The sequence below is a fragment of the Panicum virgatum genome, chromosome 9N (genome assembly GCF_016808335.1).
Source record: "Panicum virgatum strain AP13 chromosome 9N, P.virgatum_v5, whole genome shotgun sequence".
NCBI lineage: Eukaryota > Viridiplantae > Streptophyta > Magnoliopsida > Poales > Poaceae > Panicum > Panicum virgatum.
The window spans coordinates 59,009,259-59,033,301 of record NC_053153.1 but is presented as its reverse complement, the minus strand read 5'-3'; the positions used below and the strand labels follow the sequence as shown (position 1 = coordinate 59,033,301).

The 24,043-nt window shown below is 43.7% G+C and overlaps 3 protein-coding genes across 4 annotated transcripts; all 3 read right to left on the bottom strand.

Moving 5' to 3' along the window:
- Window positions 1-2,221: 2,221 nt before the first annotated feature.
- Window positions 2,222-4,226, bottom strand: LOC120687191 (cytochrome P450 78A5-like). The gene is made up of 2 exons (XM_039969179.1): window positions 3,185-4,226; window positions 2,222-3,026 (listed from the first exon to the last, which is right to left on the bottom strand). Exons 1-2 carry the CDS (start codon window positions 4,142-4,144, stop codon window positions 2,415-2,417), a joined length of 1,572 nt encoding a protein of 523 aa, XP_039825113.1. The 5' UTR covers window positions 4,145-4,226; the 3' UTR covers window positions 2,222-2,414.
- A 4,904-nt stretch (window positions 4,227-9,130) lies between these two features.
- Window positions 9,131-11,816, bottom strand: LOC120692561 (protein SPIRAL1-like 1). Its single transcript, XM_039975886.1, has 3 exons — window positions 11,592-11,816; window positions 10,366-10,620; window positions 9,131-9,560 (listed from the first exon to the last, which is right to left on the bottom strand). Exons 1-3 carry the CDS (start codon window positions 11,799-11,801, stop codon window positions 9,486-9,488), a joined length of 540 nt encoding a protein of 179 aa, XP_039831820.1. The 5' UTR covers window positions 11,802-11,816; the 3' UTR covers window positions 9,131-9,485.
- A 433-nt stretch (window positions 11,817-12,249) lies between these two features.
- Window positions 12,250-23,343, bottom strand: LOC120692560 (vacuolar protein sorting-associated protein 52 A-like). 2 transcript variants are annotated; one of them, XM_039975884.1, is made up of 19 exons: window positions 23,128-23,334; window positions 22,984-23,041; window positions 22,702-22,797; window positions 22,249-22,350; window positions 21,602-21,685; window positions 21,039-21,119; window positions 20,392-20,535; window positions 19,659-19,750; window positions 18,713-18,794; window positions 16,349-16,534; window positions 15,752-15,867; window positions 15,615-15,673; window positions 14,937-15,037; window positions 14,331-14,381; window positions 14,032-14,211; window positions 13,777-13,911; window positions 13,594-13,668; window positions 12,902-12,959; window positions 12,250-12,817 (listed from the first exon to the last, which is right to left on the bottom strand). In XM_039975884.1, the coding sequence occupies exons 1-19, from the start codon at window positions 23,226-23,228 to the stop codon at window positions 12,516-12,518; spliced, it is 2,103 nt and encodes a 700-aa protein (XP_039831818.1). In that variant the 5' UTR covers window positions 23,229-23,334; the 3' UTR covers window positions 12,250-12,515. The 2 variants fall into 2 exon arrangements, with proteins under 2 accessions (XP_039831818.1, XP_039831819.1); XM_039975885.1 differs by lacking the exons at window positions 12,250-12,817; window positions 12,902-12,959 and adding an exon at window positions 12,988-13,148 and having other exon boundaries at window positions 23,128-23,343.
- Between the last annotated feature and the right edge of the window lie 700 nt (window positions 23,344-24,043).

The following is a 24,043-nucleotide window of genomic DNA, read 5'->3' as shown; positions in this document are numbered from 1 at the left end:
TGATATCCTTTTTCTCAGGGAGCTTTTGATCGTCGCAGCAAATAATCATTGTTGGGTAATGATGATTGATAAGATTGCAGCAGCAATTGCAACGCTAATCTTCTAGGCACTTAAGGTCATGAAAGAACCTGTACATATTCCTGTAAGGGAAAAGTCCGGTTTACACCCTTCAACTATTGCAAAAGTCCGATTTTCAACCTTCAACTACGGAACCGGACAACATATGCCATCGAACTGTCAAAACCGGGCAAATTTGGCCCCTAGGGTGGTTTTGAAGGTGGTTTTCCATTTTGTGAGAATTAAAAATATTCAATTTTACACTAAAAAATTTATAAGTAATTCATTTTAAGTCAAAAAATTATGAAATGGGTATCAAAAGTTTTCTAAAAATATAACCTATCTATTGTCACATGACTTGTAAGCTATTCAGATCTAATTGTTTTATGTTCATAATATTTGTCTACTTGCAATTATGCCTATTATTTTTAATAACTAAGATTCAAATGGAGCAATAATAGATAGGTTACATTTTTAGAAAAATTTTGATACTAGTTTGATATTTTTCTGATTTAAAGTGCATTAGTTTTGATTTTTTAAATCTAACTAGATTTATTTAATTTTTTTAGAAAATAGAAAACAACCTTCAAAACCACCCCAAGGGCCAAATTTGCCCGGTTTTGACAGTTGGATGGCCTATGTTGTCCGGTTTTGTAGTTGAAGGTTGAAAATCAGACTTTTGCGATAGTTCGAGGGTGAAAATTGGACTTTTCCCTTCCTGTAATGAAAAACTTTCTGCTATTGGAGAGATCCAGAAACTAAAATCAGGCAATCTGAAGAAGCTGTAAGCAAGAGTAACATCTTTGATCAATTGACTGCGCCTATGAATCTACTTTGGTGCATTAATTCTGTTTTTACATCTCTAGCATTTAACATTGTCATTATCTTCCATCAGGAGAATGACTGTGAATGTGACAGATAGAACCACTACTTTACAGTCCAATGCTTTTTCTCCGTAGGAACCATTATCATGATAGCCCTTTTATCAATCATCTGAATGCTTTACCAAATCATCACCAATAGGGGCGGATTGGATTTGAGCATATATATGACCAAATTCCTATTATTACAGGACCTTGCATATCCCTTTCTGTTGTGCAAACTACTATCTGTGCATATCACTTTCCTTTTGCCATATTTATATTTTTAAAAAGCTTGTGCATCACCCACCAAATGGTTGGGGAATAAGAATCCAAAAAATGGTATAATTCTGGTGGCCTCCGCCTCTTGCTTTACCCTCCAAATCTCACCCAGAATATTTGTTGGCTGGGAAAAAGTTTGTGCCCTTTCCTTCAATAGAAAACAATACTGGTCCGTTTGATACTTATTTCCTAGAACGGGTTATACTAACCCAGTATTTAATACCTAGGGGTTTAAATAATCCAAAGGATCCGCCGCCATTTCTGAACTCTTCCTTTTGGCAATCGCACTTTAACCTTTTTATCGTAGAACATGAGTCTAGGATCAAGTCCCATGATACTCAATGATGCATTTAAAAATTCAAGTGGCTCCATGCATGATGTCAGGCTAACTCAGCTCACAGATTTAAAACATGGTTAAAGAAACAATATTGAACACTTTGGATGCCACCTCCAAATGTTATCTCGTGGAAACTAATCCTAATTAGTTAGGGTCAGGTCATTTGGTTTCCATATCAATCTGTCTGAAAAATCCTAATTTTGCATCATTTTGTAGGGAAGAGAGTAGGGATGTGGGTACTCAATGATATTTTTTGGGTCAGCTAATTAATTACGGTGGCATGCCATTGTAGTTTATTTCTCCTACCAAATTATTTACGTATAATATTATTTTAGTTCATTTTATCAACTTTTTGAATCGACCCAATGACCCGAAAAATAAATAACTTGCATCCCTAGAAGAGAGTGACAATTTTCCATGTTCAAAGTATCAAAACCAATTATATTAGAAAAATGAGTTTTATGAAATGTTGTCTCTTAAAGTTAACTTTCTCTATAGCAATGCATAAACACGCTCTAGTTCTTCTAAAAAGAATAAGCCTTATTTCTCTGCAGTGTTTTAAAGGCGACCCAAGGCGAGCTGGGTCCGCTTGGACGCCTAGGCGATGCCTTTAGAAGTATGTTTCCATGTTCAAACAAATGATAATTAACCAATTCAAGCTAGCAAGCGCAGGAGAGAAAAAAAATACGATATACTAAACATGATTTCTATTTAACTCTCCTGAGGCGTTTTTCACACATGCTTCACTCACACCACATGATATGCGGTAATAACATTTCGCTAATTAAACACAAATTAAACACCGTCTCTGGATCCACAAAACCAAATTACGCCAAGCGTCCTTGTGCTTCGTTCACGCTTCGTTCGCCGATCTAAGATCACCACCTCGGCGTGGCCTTGCACACGAGCGGCTTCTCCATCTCCAGCGACATGCCCAGGCGCTCCGACAGGTCGACGCCGCCGCTGGGCCCGTCCGCCGGCGCCCACTCGAAGCGGTGCAGCAGCTGCGCGAGCCACAGGTGCACGGTGGCGAGGGCCATGGTCTTGCCGGGGCACACGCGCCGCCCGGCCCCGAACGGCGCGAGCCGCAGGTCCCCGCCCAGCACGCTGACGTCCTCCTCCTCGAACCGCTCGGGGCGGAACGCCGAGGGCTCCGGCCAGACCGCCGGGTCGCGCGCGATGGCCCACATGTTCACCATGGCCGTGGTGCCCGCTGGGACCAGGTGCCCGCCGACCACCGCGTCGTGCACGGCGAGGCGCGCCCACGAGAGCAGCGGGCCCGGCGGGTGCACGCGGAGCGTCTCCTTGACGACGCACTGGAGGTAGGGCAGGCGGGCCACGTCGGCGTCCGACACGGCGCCGCCGCCGCGGCCGACGACGGCGTCCAGCTCCGCCTGCGCCTTCGACTGGATGTCCCGGTGCAGCACCATCCGCGCCATGACCCACTCCAGCAGGATCGCGACCGTGTCGGTCCCTCGAAAGATCATCTCCTGTAGGAGAAGGAAATCGAGGCGTGAACATGAATGCACGCATGAGAGGGTCGACACAATGTGCATTTCGTAACTGATGATGATGATGATGATGTTACAAGTGCAATGTTCACGCATGTCACGATGTAAAAATTCAGTAGCTGTTGTTGATTTCTTACCCAGAGAACAGCGATCAGGTCGGAGTCTGACAACTTCTCGTCGCCCTCCAATCCCAGCAGGACGTCGACGAAATCGCCGGCCGGCGTCTCGCCGCCATTGGCGCCGCTCTTCTTCTGCCTGTGCTCTTCGATGATCCTTGCCACGAACACGTTCACCCTGCGCACCAGGCTCCTGCACCTCCTCCGCACGCCTTGCACGTCCAGCCACTTGAGCAGCGGCAGGTGGTCGGCCCAGTTGAACACCCCGAGCAGGTCGTACCCTTCCTTCACCATCTCCTCCAGCTCGACGCCCTCCGGGGTCGCGGGGTCGTAGCGCGCGCCGAAGACGGTGGCGATGACGTGGTCCAGGGAGGCCGCGTGGAGGACGCGCCGCATGACGACGACGACCTCGCCGCCGCCGGGCGCGGAGAGGTTCTGGAGCATGCGCTCTCCGATGGCGGCGCGGCGCGGGGCCGAGGCGGCGACGCTGCGCGGGCTGAAGAGGTACGCGGAGCTGATGCGCCGCAGCGCGCGCCAGTAGTCCCCGGAGGGGGCGAAGCCCATGGCGCGGTGGAAGAGGAGCTCCCGGGCCGCGTCCTTGACGGGGCGGTTGGCGAAGGCGGCGCTGGTCAGGAGCTCCCGCGCCGTGTCCGGCCGGCTGGCCACGACGAGGCGCGTCAGGCCGACGGAGAACGCCGACAGCGCGGCGCCGCCAGGCAGCGACCGCGACAGGGACGCGAGCGCGCGGTGCGCGGCGGGGCCCGCGAGCGCGGTGACCACGCCCGGCGCCCCCGGCGGCGGCGGCGTGGCGCGGCGCCGGGAGATGACGAGCGCCGCCCACGCGGGGCCGCCGGGGAAGAGCCAGACCAGCGAGACGGCGAGGAGTAGTAGTGCGAGGAGCGGGGATAGGAAGGTGGTGGCGGCCGGGAAGAGGAAGAGGAGGTAGTCCTGGGTGGAGCTGGTGAGGGTGGTGGCGTCCATGGCGAGGGCGTGGAGGTGGTGGTGGTTTCTTTGGAGGAGGGAGGTGGGAAGGCTGGATGGTGTGGGTTTTGGGATAGTGGCAAGGAGGGTTTAAATAGAAGGAAGGCAGGCTTGTCACTTGTGTGCTGAGCATGACATGAAAGGGGGGTTTTAATTGTAACAGCTCAGGAGAAATGAAACTCATTTTATTCTTTTCCCGTCTTTAAGGAAAAATAGTGAAGTAGAGTTAATCCTTTTGGATCTGATCTTTAACTTCACGAAGAAGTGTAATATGAGATATGTTACTGTAGAAATATTCCGCTTTGTACATTGCTAGTTTTACTGTAATCATCATTCATTGTTCATAGTGCCTTGAAAAGATTCAAATCATCCTATATTTCTGCATGATCAGTAGAGGTACCAGGTTCATTTTTCTAAATCACTCTTGCAACTCTCATCTAAGAATTAATGTCAGCTGACTTCGATGATTTTGTGTAAAATCAGTTAGGAATTATGGTTTTGCACCGTTCGTATGTGCAGTGCCAACACTACGACATGGAGCTGAACTCAGTGGCTTTGTCGGCTACCTCCGTCCTTGATATAGCGCTTTGAAAAAAGAGCATATAAATCTTGTATGGCTGTTTACCGACCGGCTTTTGTACAGCTAACGGATAACCAATGGAAAACTTACTATAAACTATTTTTATTACGACTTGCAACAAACTACGTATGAAATTTGAGCTATTTTCTCGGGCCGCGCACTTAATGCACGCTTGATCATGCGCTTTCTTGCTCCAGCTGTTGAGATTAGCATGATCCTCGCTATGGCCGTGATCATGGTGAATCTGCTGTACTACGGGGCTATATGTGGATGCAGCGGCAGCGGCAACTACGGGGCTATGTCAATAACCGCTGCCAGCTACTCCGGCAGCATATACTAGCTGGTCACCAGCCGTTATCAACAAAATACCGGCAGGCGGCAGCAGTAACTCGCTTCGTCTTCCACCCCCCGCGGCTCGCTCGTCGCATGGCCGTGGGCCCCGGACAGGCGAGCGACCAGCCGGCGTAAATGTGACAGAACCGCCAAGTTAAACGGCTTAATTAAGCGTAATGGCCATCATCTGAACGCATCAGGCGCATTAGCTTAATTAAGTATAACCTGACAGCCTGTTTCCAACCCACAGGCCGATCGAAACACACCAGAAGTCTCGCGTAACGGCGAGCACAGACGGTACCAGCATAATATAATTTCACAAAAATAGATAATAACATAAATATTTATAAAACAGCTTTAAATTTGGAATTTATATAAAATAAATGACAGCAGCGGATGAGAATATGACCTGAGAGGAAGAAATTTGATTGAGAACCAATAAAACGAAACGATAACTATGAACACGTGAGGACGTCACATCGAGCCCACTGATGCGAATCCTGATTAGCTTCTATACCTGAAATAGGGTAAACAACAAACCCTGAGTATACTAATACTCAGCAAGACTTACCCGACCAGTGGATATAACTTAGCCCACATATCTAGACATGCAAGGCATTTGGCTGGTGGTTTATTTTGCAGAAAAAGCAACTAAAATAATTCCTTACTTTCATTATTTTAGCTCCAGGTTCTATATAAATTAACTCTCATCTAATATTTGCATAGACCTACTATAGCAATCATGGTGATGCAAGCAAAATAATTCAATGAGATCAATATTTTATATAAACATACCTAACTCACATTCTACATTTTTGCTACGGTGTGACAAAGAGACCAAGGCCCTCATAACCGCGAGACACGGCGAATCGATCCGATTTAACCTTGCAAGGTGGACCTAACCAACACGGCACGTATTTGCCCCGTCGGACTATACATGCCAACCATTCCCCTCCCCGCCTCGAACTACAGGAACCAGCCCAACGACATATGGTCAGCCGAGCTCAACGTGAGACCACCAAAAGTAAACATGTGCAACCCAATTCTCCGCGACTACTCAACTCGCCCCAGGAGTTGGGTGCGGGTTCCTGTACTTTCGAAGCAAGGCAGTACTCGGCTTACCGGTTTCGACTACCTCCTACTCCCGGTATGCGGTTAGTACAGTTCAATCCCCGATCAGCACTGCCACAACGACCGGTCCTTGATCGACACAGGCGAGGCTAAGACAACCAGGAACCCTGTCCTGCTGCCATACCTAAACATCATCACTTCCCGCCCGGTCTCACAATTCCATTTCACTTTCAATAACTCAGATACTGTAACATAACTATACATATAACTTATATCTCGCGAGTAACTGGAAATTACTCGTCTTCTAACATCCTATATCTCGCGAGTGACAAGCAGTCACTCGACTTCTATCGATACTTATTAAGCATAGCGTTTCTATCGTCCTATACATGCTAGTACAACTCCAGGAATCTAAGGATCATGCAACTAGGGTTCCAATCAACTTCTGAAACATAATGCACAAGTAATAAAAACGTATATAGATATCATAATTTAAAATAATCGGACATGCACCGGGGCTTGCCTGAGGGTAACACTAAGTCAGTGTTAGTTAGATGATACTCGTTTGGCGAGCATCAGCCTTCGGTCATGCACATCGGGATCCATCCATCCATCTTCAAGATATGTCCACCATTCACCGTCTTCTGGCTCGGCTTCAATGTCACATCCCTCACGTGGTTCATCTATCGTACCTAAATGAAATGCAGCAATGCATATGTATGAATGCACAGTTCTGAGTTGCTCAACAATATAGATGCTATTATTTTTCCTTTACGATAAAGTTGTAGTCTAACAAGTAACAAACAATCATATCACATGGACAATCGTTTATAAAGTAGTTAACTACATTTCTAACTACCCATGGCATCATGATCAACGGCACAAAAGAGATTCACTAACTGCACAAACAAGCAGTAGTTGATTCCTATAACACGCAGGTCATGGCTTACTAATAATTAAATAACTCAGTACATAAACAACAAAAATTTCAGCAAAAATTATTCTAAACAGAAGGTACAAAGACCAATCTACTCTGTAAAAATCATATCATTTCATGCATCCATTTAATCCGAACAATTCATTCATTCAGACAACTCCTACAAAAAGATTGAATTATACAAGTTATACCAGAGCAAAACAGAAGCTGAAAATTTAACAGGAGATCGACACCGGGATTATTTAGCTACTGTGAATTTTTCATGATTTTATCTACACAGAATTAATTCTGAGAAAATAAACAAAACAGACATCAATCAAACAAGATTCATTTTTAACTTCTGTTATAGTCATGAACTGGTGCTCAAACTTCATAGACAAGCTAATATATTCAAAAAGAACACTCATAAATATTTTCATGATTTATAATGAATATAAACTATTTACCATAATTAAAGTCTTCTAAACAAACATTAAATCAAACAAATAGTTACTCATGAGAACTGGCCACGAAATTTTTATACCAACACTAGTGTCACATGAACAAACCACCATAAAAATTTCAGAGCATAACAAGGCTCCAACAATTAATTAAGAAAAAGAATAAACAACTAGCCTTTATGCACCTAGTAACATAAATCAAATTTTCTAGCAAAAAGTTTCAACTAACAACCAGCATATTATGATTCTACTGCATAGAGATTTTCACAAGGATTCCAAAACAACTGGATTTGCTAATTTACGAATTTTCTACAAATTTCTATTGAATTTCAAAGTTTACAGCTAGAAATTACAAAGGAGTCCTTAAAGCACTATTTATATGAGTCACTGTCTATTCAAATAACCCCCTGAACTTTCTCGAATTTCAACCCGAGGTCCCTGGTCGCGAAACAGAGCAGGGGCGGTGATTTCGGGCTCGATTCCGGCGGCAGGGCTCAACGTCGGTATGGGGAAAGTTGGGGAAAAGCTAGAGGGACTCGAGAGCTACCTCTGGGTGGTCTTCGAGCGCGAGGAGGTGGTCCGTGGCGGCGGTTCCATGGCGGGCGGCGGCCGGCGGCGGTGCTGTGCCGCTGTGGCGGCGTCCCGGCGGCTCTGGACGGCGGCAAGCGGGTCGGGGAGCACCGGTGGAGGCCAAGGAAGCTAGCTACGGGCTCGTTTGGGCGCGAGAAAGGGTGGAAGAGGGAGCTCCGCGGGAGACCGACGAGCGGCGACGCTAATGGCGGCCAGGGCAAGCGGCGCTCGCGCGAGAGGGAGAGGGAGAGGCGTGGGCGGCTCAGGCAGCATGGAGAGGGTTCGGGAGAGGAGCGTGCTGGCCTACGAGCGAGACAAGGACAGCATGGGCGGGGACGCGCGTCGTGAGCGCGCGCGAGCGGCGTTCGTGGCCAACTTGACCACGGCAACGACGCACGGGAGAAAGAGCAGAGAGCTACACGTGTGCTTGACATTTTTGACTCCATTTGAATCTTCAAACTTCGTTTAAGGCTCCTAATTGAGTGCTAATTGAGGGGTGTTACAGTAAAGCCTGTCGGCGCCGCCGGAAAAGGAAGCGACGGGATGCGCCGCGCGCGGCGGCGGCGGCACCTACCTACACTACACGCGCGGTACTTGCGCCGCCCGGGACCGGAGCTGAGCTAGGCGCGCGGTCGCCGCCCAACTAACTGCTGCATTCCTAAACGACTGGTAATACGAATAGCCTTTTTTCGCATGCAGCTTCTCTTTCCGGCGACTACTCTTATTAGTAGAAGCTCTGAAAAACAATGTTTGAGGCGATTGTACTTCTACACAAAAGTATTCCATCTATCTATTTTTTTAAAAGCATACACATAACAAGATTCAAACTTTATAATCTTTGACAAATAGTTTGACTATTATTTTTTTTATTTTTATGACTATTATTTTTTTATTTTTATAATGCAAACTTTATGTGATTGGATATTTGAATTCACAATCAAATATACTTTACCATGATTATATATTTATAACCATAAGCGATACAATATATGATTAATGAGTGGTCAAAATGTTATTTGAAAAATCATACCATATTATATTATGCCTTATAAAAATTGAAGGAGAGAGTATATAAGTTTGATAGATGCTGTATTAGGATGCTGCAGGTGCAGCCTAATATGCGGGTAGCAACCATCGCACACAGGACGCAAACGAAATAAGACACCGGGTGCAAGCACAGACAGACTTATGGCGAAGGTTCGGGCATACGATTTGCCCTGAAATTTAGCAACAGCTTACGTCCCCATGCTGGACGGGAGGTTTGCCACAGAGAAATCATTCGTACACACATGGAACGACAACAACGGTTGTTCACGGTTCTGATAACGCTAAGGCGGCGGGCGGGGGATAACTTGGTTCGGATAGTGATGGAGGCGGAGGATAAATTGGTGAGCGCCACCACCATCAGCATCACTTCCCTCCAAACAGGTAGTCCAGGGAAGAGCCTCCACCAGGAGCAGCGTGGACCTTGGTCGAAGGACGGTCCTGCAAAACGTCATTTGAGCACCAGGTTAGTTAACGCATAGCATGCGTAATGGTAAATGAAGAAACAAGTTTTGGCCTCTGGGGAGTGGTTATGTATGGTAAAGTTGTATGCTAGTAATAAACAGAAAACAATGGTGAAGAACATGTTAGTCAACAGTAACACTATAATGCCTCTCAATAAAACTATTTACTGAAGAGAAGTTGCTCAACCAAACATTCCACAATTCTGCCATGATGCAGAATCTGATTGAGCAATGCAAGGATGCAGACACTAAACATGTATAGTTGTCTAGTTGAGCTATTTGCGAAGGACAATCAGCAGACATGAAATGCAGTCATGCCCTCGATCTACAGCATGCCAAATCCTATTGCAATTTCGAAACTAGAAATTCATATGAAAGAGTTTGCAAATAAAATATTTCTATGTGAGAACAGAGAGCAAAGTACCGAATAGGACATTAGCATTTAGTGTTGATGACAAAGTGTTACGTTCCTTATGAGTCGTGATTGATAGTCCAAACTTCCATTACTTCAACATTCAGCACAGCAGGTCAACAATGCTCAGTATATTAAAAAGTAGAATACATGATGGAACAAAGTTTCACTTATGAATATGATTCTAGTGGGTTACAAGAACAAGTATATCATGTGACAGTGCTACATAGGCTTCCATAATGTTTGTAACATGATACTCCCCAGCTCAACACTCCTTAAATACGACAACAATGCTAAGAATATAAATGGATGAGAGCCAATGGTAAATGAATACTAAAAAGGTCTTCATGTGAAAAGGAAACCAGCGTACCGTAAGGAAGTTGCCAGTGTTCTGCCCATCAGCCCGGTGATAGTTGTTGGTTTGGCTGGTGACTCCTGCAGGGATCTGCTTAGTCACATCAGGCTTTGCAGGAGCTGGTTTCTCAGTAGGAGGAGCACTTGTGGCTGGTGCAGTTGGTGCCACTGCTGGCTTTGGGGCCTCACCGCTTCCAAAGAGGTAACCCAGTTGACTTTGACCACCACCAGCACTACCACCACGACTCATCTTGATTGTTGAAATGAGAAACTGTACAGAGATGCAAATCAGGTGTCAAGCATGATTCCAATACACAATGTGCAAACTAAAACAGAAGTACAATTCAATTTATTTTTTGATACTCCAAGTAATAAATATTGAGAAAATCATATTTGTTTTGATCTGCCGTAGACACTTGATATGGATATCATTCTCCCAAGAGCAAATCAAAATAGAGAAGTTTTATTTTAACAGGATATACTCGGTTAAATTTTCAGCACTGCAAATGCAAGCAGACAGTAAAAAATAGCAAAATATATCCAGATCTGCCATCAATGGTCAGTATTAATCTTATCTATTTTTGTATCAAATCCCATCTGCCAGATAAATTCTCAAAATCATTTAGTCAGACAGAGACACATAGGTTCCTAAAACGTTAAATGCTTGTGCAGAAAATAGAAAGAGGTAGACCAAACCTAACACTAATCAGATTCAGAAAGCAGTACAGGAAAAAGCCTTCAGGTAACTCTACTTGGTAATATATGACAGGTCTTGTAAAATGACAGCAGAAAAGAACCTAAACGCCAGCATTTCACTAGTCAACAAGGATCCGTGACTTAAAGTCGCATATGTGAACATATCCAGTGATCTGATCACCTACGCAATTCAGCAGATCAAATAAGCGAACCTAAACGAAGCAAATCGACCTGATCATCCACCAAAGACCACAATGCCCGACGGATCTACACCTTTCTCCGAAGAATCTAAGCCGCATCTTTCCCCGAAGAATCCAAACCACACGGCGCTACCGCCCGGAGCCAGGGACGCCCTACGGATCGACGACGCTGGTTCCTAAAGGGCCCATAGATCCGCGCCCGCCGACCAGCAGCGGACGCGGTCGATCCAGAAATGGAGGGGATCTTCCATCTCGCGGGCAGATTCGGCCGCTCACGGCGCAGATCAGGGAACCGACACGGCGGATCGAGGCTACACTGGGCGAAGGAGGGGAGGGAGACGCTTACCGAGAGGCAGCGACGAGGAGATCGAGCGCGGGCTGCGGCGGCGGCGGCGGGATCGGCGGGTCGGTGTCCGGTGGGGAGTGGCGCTGCTCCTGCTCTCGCTTCTGCGCTCAACGGGAGGCCAGCGGCTGGTTTGTATATAGAGGGGGCAGACGGGCCCAGCGCCGCGTAGTGCGTGGGCCCAACCCCCATCAGGCCGTCCGATCTCGCCATCGACGGTCGAGATGGCACGGGGTGTCCGCGTGAATACGACGCTCACTCCCTGCCGGGTGCCGGCTACTATCGGAAACGCGTGCGTGATGCTGTTTGCAAATATTTAACGCGTAGATATTTGACACAAATATCCAGCGATGCATAGTCTCCATTTTATTTCTTCAGAAATTCATGGGAGGTTTTCTAGGAATATGGAATTCAACATTCACATTAAAAAGGTGGGAAATTATCCCTTACTCCAAACAGCTCCAAGGAGACGGGCTGTTTCCATACAAATACAAGTTTGCAGCTCATTCACTGTAGCTGTCAGTTCGTTCTGCCAAGCTGTCATCTAGGCGACAGCAAGGGAATTTGACCACTGTCAGATGTGAGTGATTAACAAATCTGGAATTCTTTTAATAAAAATTATGTGAATCGGATCCAAGCAAGTCCAAAACAGACCACAAAATCACCATTCTTGTAAGTGAATTACATTAAGCAGTAACATAATAACATTTGATACATATCTCGAGCGTATACACTATAATATAACAACAGCATGGAGGCCACGGTTCTGTGCTGGAAAAGGGTAGGGGCCAAATAACACCGACGGAGCTACAAATCACAACAAAATGCTCTTGTTTCATCTGCAGTAGCACATGCCAACTTGCCATTACACTACACCGCCACCCCTTAACTAGTCGTCTTAGTGTACATGGAAGGGGGTTGAAGCAACTAAAAGGTCCTAGAATACTTCTTGATCTCGAACAGGATGGAGGATATGGACACCAGGTCCTTGTTCAGAGCAGAGCCTCCATTGATCCTCTTGACACACTCGGTAAGCCTGGTGTAGTACAGCAGGAGTTGGGCGAGCGCCGACCTCAAGATCTCCATCCCGCACAGGAAGTTGCTGAAAGATGTGATCACGTCTTTGTGCATCAGCTCAATCGCAGCCTTATACCGACTAGCGAAATCCTTTACCAGTGGTTCAACTTCAGAAATGCTGACTTTCTCTGAACTCGTAGCCGTTTCATCCGCTGGTAATGTTCAGGCAAGACTTGAGGTGTCATTTCAGGGTACAAAAGCAAAAGGGTTTAATGTTTGCAGACATCTTCACTTACCAGGACGAGTTTTGACAAATCTGATCAGGTCACTGAAATGCTCCTGGAGCAACTCTTCCTGCAGAAATATGCATGCATCGTATCAAGAAAATTCAGTGGAACTTCTTAGAAAATCCTAGTGTACTAATGCGCACAAGAAATGGACATGACATACAAGCCCTCAAACAGTGACAAACTGCAGCTTCCTCTAATGTCACTGTCATGTGTCATCAAACGACAAGCATGCTGGTGTGTCATGTCCTCTAATCTGTAATGGAAGTCAATTGGCTTATCCTTGCTTACTCTGTGCAGAACTAGCATCTTTCAGTCTGTTATGAATACTTGGCACTTGGCAATCATATAAGAACCTAACACCCCCAACTATATTTATGTGTGTTTGAAGTCTGGCAGTTCCACCAACAAGCTTAAGAAACCAAAAAGCTTAAAAAATGTGATGGGTGGTATTTTGCTGGCCATACAGCACAGGCAGAGCTGGCTAGGTGGCACTGTGAACCATGGACCACCCTAGGATTTGGCAGATGGTTAATGCTACAGCAGATGTGCTTCCTAACATCATAAAGATTTGCATATATGGACCACCCTATATTTTGGCCCACTACATCTAGATGAACTGTTGCTCTAAATCCTAGCTACGCCACTGCCATACAGAAACATAGTCCAATCTATACAAATACAATAGCAATATAGCATACCACATAAATTGCAATGTTGCTCTTAAGAACCTCCTCGAAGTGGAGTTGTGCCTTCCCTCCCTCTGTTCCAGCCTCCTTTTTGACAAGCATCAGATTGAATGAGGCGGTGGTTATTATACAGATTTGTATTGAGAAGTCACAACATAAAAAACCAGCAATTAAAATTAGTTAGAAAATGGTTACCTTCAAAATGGCAATTGTTAAATCATAGTTATTTATCAAGAAAATAGTTTGCAGCTTCGGTTTACTGAACATCTTAGCCAACTTAACAAGCAAGTCCTCGATAGCCATCCGCAATCGCTCCAAATTAAGATCAAGCTGCAGATAGAAGCCATTTTTTTGTAATTTCCATGAACTACAAAAACAGCCAACTTGTGGCATGGCATGTGTTTAAAAAAGAAAAATCAGAAAATAGTGAAAAGTTTGTGATCAACAAACCTGACCATCCCCATGTTCAACATTGAGATGAACTAGAGAAGCTGTAAATTCAGCATATCTCCTTGTGACATAGTGTGGATGGACATCATCCTCCCAAAGTGTCTTAATATTTGCATTTCGCAAGCTGTTCAAATGCAAGTCAAACACCATCTTGAACCGAGGCCAGAGTGACATATTAACCTGTACATCGTCCATAAATTGAGCTCAGTGACTCAAAATAATGGAAAGGGAGCAGAAGAAAGACTCTCATGCCTCCATGGGCTTATAAATTTTTCAGGAGCTAAGCGATCAGAACAGACCTTGTCTAGGTAAGAGTCCAAACATGGGATTCGTCGCCTGAACATGATGAGCTGCACAAGATATCCATTCCAATAGATTTAGTAAAGTCTAGTCCCGCTATCTCCATCAGTTTATGCAATGGAAGAGAGCTAACAAACTTGCAACTAAATATGTTTGTACTTTAAAAAAAATGAAAAATAAAACAACAACAATAAACATACAAAAAATTGTGGATTGTCACCAGTTTAAAGAGAAAACCCACACAGCTGGGAACAAGACAATACAATAAACATAAAAATTTTGTAAACTACTGCCTGAAACTGGGTCAAAACAACAGAGAAATCGAATGGGTGAACCAGTATCACATTTCTATAGTTTTCCAACAACATAGTTTATAAAATCCAGATATGAGCGTGCATGTGTCACATTTCTATAGTAGTCCAACAACATACTTAGCCAGCTGTAGCTAGTGCAAACAGAATATTGTGCAGCTTTTACCAAACATCGATCAGAAGTCACACCAATGGAAGAACACAAATCACCAGTGTCCTGAGGTTTATTCCAAAAACATGTATAGATATGTCGTAACTACTAGCTGTTCCATCATAAGGAAAATCAAAGTTTACCTGGTGCTGATGAATTATTCTGATCATAAGCATTATTCCAATTGCATCATAACAGTTCAGGAGTACAGCATTGAAATGTTCATCAATCACTTGAATTGGTCCTAAAGGGGAAAACAGTGACCACTTCAAGCACAAATCATTTTCATCCAGCAGAATGGCAAAGATGGTAATGTTAATGACAGAAATTAGGAAGACCCTTAGGAGCTCCTTGATGGAAACACCATATGATGAGAATAAGAAAATGGGATTAATGAAATTGTAGTTGAGAGAACCCATTAATGATGCGAATAATAATGGTTCCATTTTTCTAACTCATTGGATGTATGTGCGATATGAAACTTAAAAATAGGGCATGATTTGTAAGGCAATGCTGAAAATACACATGGTAGGGCAATGCTAGGAGTCAAATACGGGTTAGCACTATATCTGATAAGATTACAGTAAAGGGCGTACCCAGTGCCGTAGGCTTCCCGCACTGTGCGGGGTCTGGGGAAGGGTTGTTTTTAAGCCCCAAGCCTTACCCACACAAATGTGCAGAGGCTGGGGCTCGAACCCGGGACCTTCCGGTTACAGACGGTAGGCTCTACCGCTGCACCAGGCCCGCCCTTCATCTGATAAGATTACAGTGCAAGATACAAATAAATGTGAAACAAACTTGATGAGAAGTAGGATGAAAACCTGCAAATATATCATGGAATATAGATTCTTCGCCGAAGAAATCATCGGTGAACAGGTACCTACAGTTTATTCATATATGTCACACTGCCACTCTTTTATACGATAAAGAGGGAACTAGAAGGCAATGCAAAGCTTACTCAGAAGTGGCAGTGTTAATAAGAAGTTTCTGCAAGCTTCTGAAAAGAACTTCATATGGGTATTTCTGTGACTTTGCTTCAGCTATATGAGGTATCAATGCTGGCTGATCAATTTCCTGATACCAGAAAGCGCAAAACAAAATTTACACTACTATAGTTGCCACTTGGCAGTTTGAGAGAATAAATCCTTCAGGAACAATAGATAGTCTAAAAGGTAAAGAACAAAATGCAAGGCCACGTTCTAGTAAAGGAACAAAAAATTTCGTATCTCAAATTTATAACAGTTTTTTGTTGCAATTTAAAGTTGCTATTATTTCATGGATACAAGTGCAAGTACAGGAAAGCTGAGGAACTAGAAAGTACAGATACAAAAATGTTTGGTCTCAGCATAATGGGTTAAGCTCTGCTGGCGAATGCTAGACTTTTATGGGCAAGCTTTGGCCACTAATCAAAAGGCTTGTTACTGTATAAGTTCTGATTAGTTGCTACCCATCCTATAACCACAACTACCCAGTTTAGCTCCCATGTCATGATGACCACTAATGAACTTCAAGATTCTAAACATAAGATGAATGAAAGTGTCAGTAAGTAAATTACCTTTAATATGTTTATTCGTTCACCCAAAGCAAAAACTGAAGAACGGGTTTTCAGAGATTCTTTTCCAATGGAGAAAAGGAAGCCTGTACTTCTGGTTTCAACACCAAGTAAGTCAGTGGAAGTAGCTATGTCCATCTGTAGTTTCTCTAGCGCTTGTATGTACGCACGAAAATGTGCACTTAGTACCTGAAAGTAAACTAAAAATGTCAAGATAACAAATAGAATATGGTCATGCACACATGTATAGGTTTCATGTGGTTCTCTTTTCTCCTACATGTTAGCAGAGTTAAATAGTTTCATGCAGAAATAAGAGAAGAGTTTGACGTATATGAAGGTTGATGCCGAAGGAGCCAAAAGAAGCAAAGAACAGCAGGAACAGAACCTAATGCTCCAGGTCCCAACGACCCAAACTGAATAAAGTGGTAAATCATGACCCCCACGTGGAAGAGTCCATTGAAGCACATTGCAACTCCCTTGGCTGTCTCTGCTCGCTAGTGTTATAGTGTTTGAACCCTCAGGCATTAGTATTCGCTACCTTTTTTGGAGCCACAAGCATATGTGGAAACCTCCACACTGCCTACTGACGCTGTAACACTAAGGCACATCCTCCACTGACAACACTTCCGTACATAGTTGGACAGGGGTGTTAACATTGGTATGTGGTACTGATTCAGGTCACATTGCTAGTGTTGATTGTTGGAACTGAATAACTCAATTCTAATCCAATCTCTCTCAGAAATGATGCCTCATGCACATACACACTAGAGACAAGAAAGGAGTAATACAGAGAAGCAAAACACACATATTGTTGCCTTCTGTCTTGTTTTACAAATGAAAGGAACTGAGTACATATAGACCAACGATGACCCACTCATGACCAAGCAAATACTAATCACTCACCTAGCTAACAGCCACGGCTAGCGAGTCTCACACCGCACCTCCTTGCATGCATAACAACATGCAGATAGCCATGCAGAGTACAGTCACTAGGACCTATTCTCCTGCCACGAATTCACTTCACGGCCATTGACCCGGACTGCATCTCAGGCACTGCACACGTGCACATGCACATCTAGCTAGCTAGCTCCTAATGATCTTGTGTATCGTCTACATCCCATAGTAACTCACACACACATGCACTAGCCGTTTCACAAGGCATGACATCTAGCCATGCATGCTTTCTAGTTCAAGACTGCCGCACATTTCACATGCCAGGCACTCCTTGATCTATTGGCTCCACTACTGCTATAATGAGGACTACACGTACTTATTGCTACATGCAAGATAGCAAAAATAAACATGTATGGGGCTGTTTGGTTGGCTGCATAAAGCCCAACCAGGCTGTAGTAGGCCAAGGAGGAGATGTTTGGTTGCCTGTTTAAAGGCTGGAGCCAGGCTCCCATTGTGCAAATGGAGGCCCGTGGCCAGGCTATCCTTATGCGGCCGAAATGGTCCGAAATGGCCCGGGCCTGGCTCCGCTAACCGGCCGTACGCACGCTCCCGCGGCTCCGCTCACCTTCCTCTCCTCCCGTCGCCCTTTACCTCCAGCTCTGCTCTGCTTCTCGCTCAACTACGCCTCGCGCGGTTTACCTTTGCGGCCATGGGAGCTCCACCGGGGCCACGGCAAGGGATCGAGCAAGGAGCGGGGTTGAGCACCAGAGCAAGGAGCAGGCTGGGTAACCGCGCCGCTGCCGCGTCCGCGACCAGGACAGCTCGCCGGCCACGTAGATCGGGACGGCGGCACGGGGACGGAGTGGGGCGTGACCAAGGAGGTCGTGCTGCTGCAGGTGAACTCCTCCACGAGCTCCACCATCTCCACCGAGCACGAGTCCGTCATCCCCATCCTCAAGCCAAGCTCGTGGATATAGTGCTTCTTGGATTGGGCTCGTGTTTGTTGTGTGGTGCCACCGTGCTCGTGCTCGTGGATGGATTGGATGGATTCAGCTGCACCGGGTGCCCGTCGTGCTCGTGCCACCGGGATGGATTGGATGGACTGGGCTGCCACCGTGCTCGTGCTCGAGTCGAGAGAGCAGAGTAGTCCTCAGCGTGTTGGTCAGACTAGGCGCGCACCAGGTGTTCGACGAAATTCTTCAAAGGAGGTAAACTTACCCAACCAGAGAAGAGGTGATTGTATTAAAATAAAACAGGCAACCAAACATGCCCTAGAGCTAGCCAGGCTAATATAGCATAAATAACCAAACACTAGCAGTTGTTTTGATGGGGGCAGGCTAAGCCTAGCCTGGCTTAATTTTGCTAGCCAGGCTAGTTTAGGAAATGAACCAAACACACCCTATATGAACTAATGGCAAGATTATTGCTAACATTGATGTGGCTAGGAATTTCTTGGAAAAATACCACGCTCACCTTATTCATGGTATCAATATATGCTGCACGAACTTCCGCATATATCTCCTTAGCATGTTCCTTAAGGAAAATTATTGTGTATCTGCAGTGGAGATGGTGATGGCCAAAAGTGAGCAGCAACACAAAAGGACAGAACATCACAGATACAGCAAAAAAATATAACCACACAGGCATATCATATGCAGTATTTGAAAAAACAAAGTCATTTGCAGTCCGTAAAGGCCTACTAACACTCGCACATAATTTAATTTGTACTTGATTGTCAACAAAGTGTTGCCACTCGCACATTTTTATTCTCCAGATAGACAACAAGATCTACACTTCGAATGCCCTTGGTTAGCTCTTTGGAGATTAGCAGAAGTTTAGGCATTTAACTTTCAAACCTGAGCAGAGTAATCCTTTCACAAGCTATCTGTCCAGCTTTAGTACAATACTGCATGAGTAAAACATCACTTGTGACAACCTATATGGTTACTAAACATACCAATATGGCTTTTCAATAGGTATATGCACACACACTATCACAACCAATCCACCATATAATGTGCCTTTGATGCAATCTTCAAATTCAAACTACTATCTTATATCATTGTCATTGTAATGTTTCTACAAATATCCTTGAGGCATTTCGGGTATCTCAGTACATGTAATCTGCATGTACATATTATTTTCCATTATCCTTCGGAATGATATGGTAAATTGGTAACTTTGTCCACTTGCACCTACTTTAGTAGGATTACAAATGGATGTATCAGACTACATTTTGCGCTGTTTATGACTATGTAGTACAGATGAATCTTTAATAAGTCTGTCACAAGCTATAAATTGATATACTGAAACCACAATTTGGTTCACAAAACTTTGCACTGAGGCACGGACAGCAAAACAAGTGTTGAAAGTAGAAACAACAAGCCAAATAGGAATGTGATAAGAAAGTATGACATACTTGTATTTAAGAAGGACACTCTGCTGTAGAATCTGAATATTAGTTTTGGGTTTTCTCAAGGCATAGAACTTTTGGATGACAAACTCAAAAATCTGCAAGAAAGGTTATGGATGCATTAATAACTGTGTTCTAGCCTAGTACTATTGGATTGACTACAAATTAAAATCAGTTAGCAAAAGGTCAAACACAGGTTCTATCACGGCTGCCATGTTTTAATGCAATTAAATAGAGATGAAAAAATTTCATGTCGATTCATAATTGTGTATCAACTAGTATGGCTTGTAAATAACACTCGCCTTGGTAATCAATTTGGTTTGTCATCTGTCATCAAAACCTACTAGAAAAAACATACACATCTCACTCTATCAATGAGTGATGCAACAGGCTAACAGTCTAGTGTCCATCATCACTGGCGCATACAGATTGTAAGTTCCTGACACTTCAAAAAGATTGCATGTTGCAACTAACAGCTGTCACTGGCCCCAGGAGCCATTTCAGTGACATGTGTTTCCAAATTCATACATTACTGCAGTGCAAATAAGTTTGGTCCCTTTTCAAGAAGACCTAAGATCCATTACATAAATCCTGTGAGTATAGCATATAATCAGGTCAGTTCACAAGGATGTTATTCGTGAATCAACAGGGGTAAGACATGTTAGCTCTGATAGTCACATTACACTGATAAAAACATGGACATAGGAAGCCATAGAAGGATGACTATTGTTTTCCAGACCTTTGAGACAGCTTTCTGCCGTAGTCTCTCGACCTCAGGCTGAACATCTTTTAAAGCCTTGGATGATTTAACCATAGGATCAGCATCAATGAACTTGATTTTTTTGCTTAGAGTCTTGAGTGCTCTCATATATTCATCGTTGACCTGCATGATTGTTGAGTAAAGCATTTTCATAAATCCATAGAAGAACCATGAAAACAAGCCATGCTGGTACAACAACACAGTAAACTCATGGGACTTTTGATATGTCAAAACTAACAAAGAGTCAAAGACAATCTTGAAATAGGTAAATAGCACCTAAAGTTTGAGCAAAAGCAATAGTCAAAGATTGAGCAAACCAATATATGGAACAGTGGAAAGAATATTACAAAAACAGAACTATCATGTAAGGTAGAATACACCGGATTACATCAACAGCAATCCGTAGGATTTTCAAAGAAGCAAAAAGACAAAATAGAAGAAAATCTTATTGTTAAACATAGTAACCAAAATAGCAGAGAGTTGTGTTTTTTTAGTTGCAAATAAGTAGTAGTAAGTCCAGAGAGGACTGATCGTACGATATACTAAACTAAATCACAACTGTATAAAAAAAAGACAGTAAACAATAATGTTGAAAGCTGCCACAATGAAAGAATGTAAATAATCACCTCTCCATCAACAATTATGTCAATCATTCTTGGTGGTACTATTATATCCTCAACAAATTTTGACAATTTAGACTCTGCAGCCTGCAATTTGTTTACCAAAAGATAGGAGTCAACATTAAGAATCATAAAGGCAATTGAACATGAAGAATAGAGAAATACAATGCATAAAAGCAAGTAATACTGTGACTCATTTCCAAAATGAACTAATTTCTAACAGTTCAGAGGATAGTGACTGCACTTGAATGTTTCAGAGAGAACCATTGCTTCATATAGTTTATAGCATGTCGCCTCTAATAAGAGTTGATAGTTGATGCAAAGAGCAAATGGTGTTACACATGGCAGTAACACCTCCGCTCACGTATCACCTTATAAGAACAATTATCTAAACGACAATTTTCCAAGCCATGCCACTTGAATGCACAGAGATCAGAAATGCCAGCTAAGGGGATACATAGGTAACCATGAAACACGCAAGATGGACAACCTTATAAAAGAAACCTTAATAAACTAATGGAAAAATAAAATCTACAAATGAAAGACACAATATATGAAGTGAACCAGACCTTACGATTTTTCAGCTTTAATCCCATGTCCATAGATTTCTCCTGAAGGACCTTTATCTCTGAACTTATGGAACCAATTTCTGTCTACCACAGAAGTCAAAAGATTGCAATATGACTTAGTAAAGAAAAGGAGGATCCATTATTTTTATCTAAATGTGAACAAATAAAGAGGACCAAAAAAGCATGAACCAGCCTTTAAAGAGAGTGTTGGCCATTACATTTAAACTAAATTATAAGTCATGAACCATGATAAGCCAGAGATGGTGTTACTCAAGTTATGATAATTGAAGTTGTTAAGTGGATCATATAAATTGAAATTATAATCCTTGGATAACACATGGAAATTGGAATGCAGCAGATAAATGTAGAATTTGGTGAGGATAGCTCCATATGTGTTATAACTACAAATGGACGTACTAATAAAAATTTAAAGGGGCATACCCTTAGTAAATTGTATGTACCTAACAGTAAAGCACACCCTGCATGCCCAGAAAATGAATTGAAGTGCTACTAGTACTAGCAACAATAAAACAAAGTTAGCAAGTTGACAGTTTAATAACATGTTGTGTACAGCTACTCTTGGTTATCCAGCATGTTAGGGGATATGTCAAATAGAACTGCCACAACAAATGGGGATCTGCAATTACCTGGAACCCAGTCAGAACCGTTTCCATTTGGGACAAAATATTGTCACAATCACGAATTTGATCATGCAGCAGAACTAGATTTTCACTCTCCTTAATGTAATCCTACAAAAGAAAAGGAAGGCAGTGTTCCTTAAATCAAATGCCAAGACAGTAAACCAATACTAATTAATTTTGCAGCAGCGTTAAAAAACTTCAACAATCATATGTCCATGTTCTCCACATAACTTAACTAGTCCTGAGCTACCATTTGGTGATTCAAACTAAAATTTAGTTCAAGAGAATGGCCTTACCAGTTCAGCATACATAAAATTATTCACTAATGCGGTTGAAATTCTATTGACTTCGACTCATACAGTAGTCCTATATCACTAGAACAATAGTGAACAATGATTGCCCATCATAATTGACATGGATTCTTAACTAGGAACAGATAACATCTGCCAGAGTAATGACCTGTATAGAATCCAGCTCGACTTGGCGTATGTTATTCTCGACACCTTTTGTGTACGCGCGCAGCTTGATGCCGTTGGCCAGGATGTTCGCGACCTCCTGCTCATGCCCATAAAAAGAACAGCAGTGATCAGCAAGAGTGCACCCCGTCTTATACAGCATCTCGTCACCCAAACATCGCGGCAAGCTCAAAAGGGCAGCAATGCACCCTGCTGCTCCAAGGTCTCAGCAAGGCGTAAGCTACTGCAAAGCATCGCGCAGAAATCATGAGCTCTGCGGCGATACCTGGTCATTCTTGCAGTCGTCGAGCTCCTGCTGCAGCCCCTCCAGGGACTCGTCGTCACTAGCAACGATGAAACAGGGGGGCCAAGCTTCAGAATCGCCACATCATAGAAGGATGGGGAGATTACACAGCGCGATCGTGAGTACCTGGTAAGTTCCTCGTCGAGGGCGAGGTCGCCGACGAAGACCCCGAGGTCGAACCTGTCCTTGTGCCCGTCGAGGGCCTCCGCGGCGGGGACAGCCTCCATCTCGGGTCGGAGATCGCCGGGGCGGACGGCGTCGGCTGGCTGGCTAGCTCCGATCTAGATCTGCCACCGGTGGCGGTGGGGGGTTGGAGTCTGATCGGACGGGGCTAGGAACAGGGTCCGGGAAACCGTATATTTAATTATTTGCCATCTTTACAAATCACATCTTTTCAAAATCTATTTTTACTATGGGGGTGTTTAGTTGGTGAAAAAGTTTGAATTTGACTACTGTAGCACATTTCGTTATTATTTGACAATTAATATCTAATCATGAATTAATTAGCATCATTAGATCCATCTCGTAGGAATCAGTTAAACTATGTAATTAATTATTTTTTCAACTACATTTAATGCTCCATGTATGTGTTCGAAAATTCGATGTGACAGATATTGCACAAACTTTTTTGAGAACTAAACGCTGCCTATGTTTTCTATATATTTGTCGCTCATCTTCACGCCACATATTTGCCAATTTGACTGACATGGCACGTCAGATCACTCGAACCACATGGATCAGCCATGTGAAAAGATCATCGTGCTTTTATGTTATCCTAGCATACTGTGTTCTCCCCCCCCCTCTATGAATGGTGGGACCTATGTCCTCTGTTTTCTTTTTCCTCTAACTACCAAGTCGACGTAGAAGAAGACTTCAATTTATTCGTTTTACTATGACTGGTGGCTGGTGGTGATTTGTTATGAGAAAAAAGTAATGCTGCCTGACTGGTGGTTGGTGCTGATTTGATATGAGAAAAATATTGTTAGCTAGTTGACTGACAAGCTAAACGAAAAAAGGTAACTTAGTTGCTAATGGGCTAAAA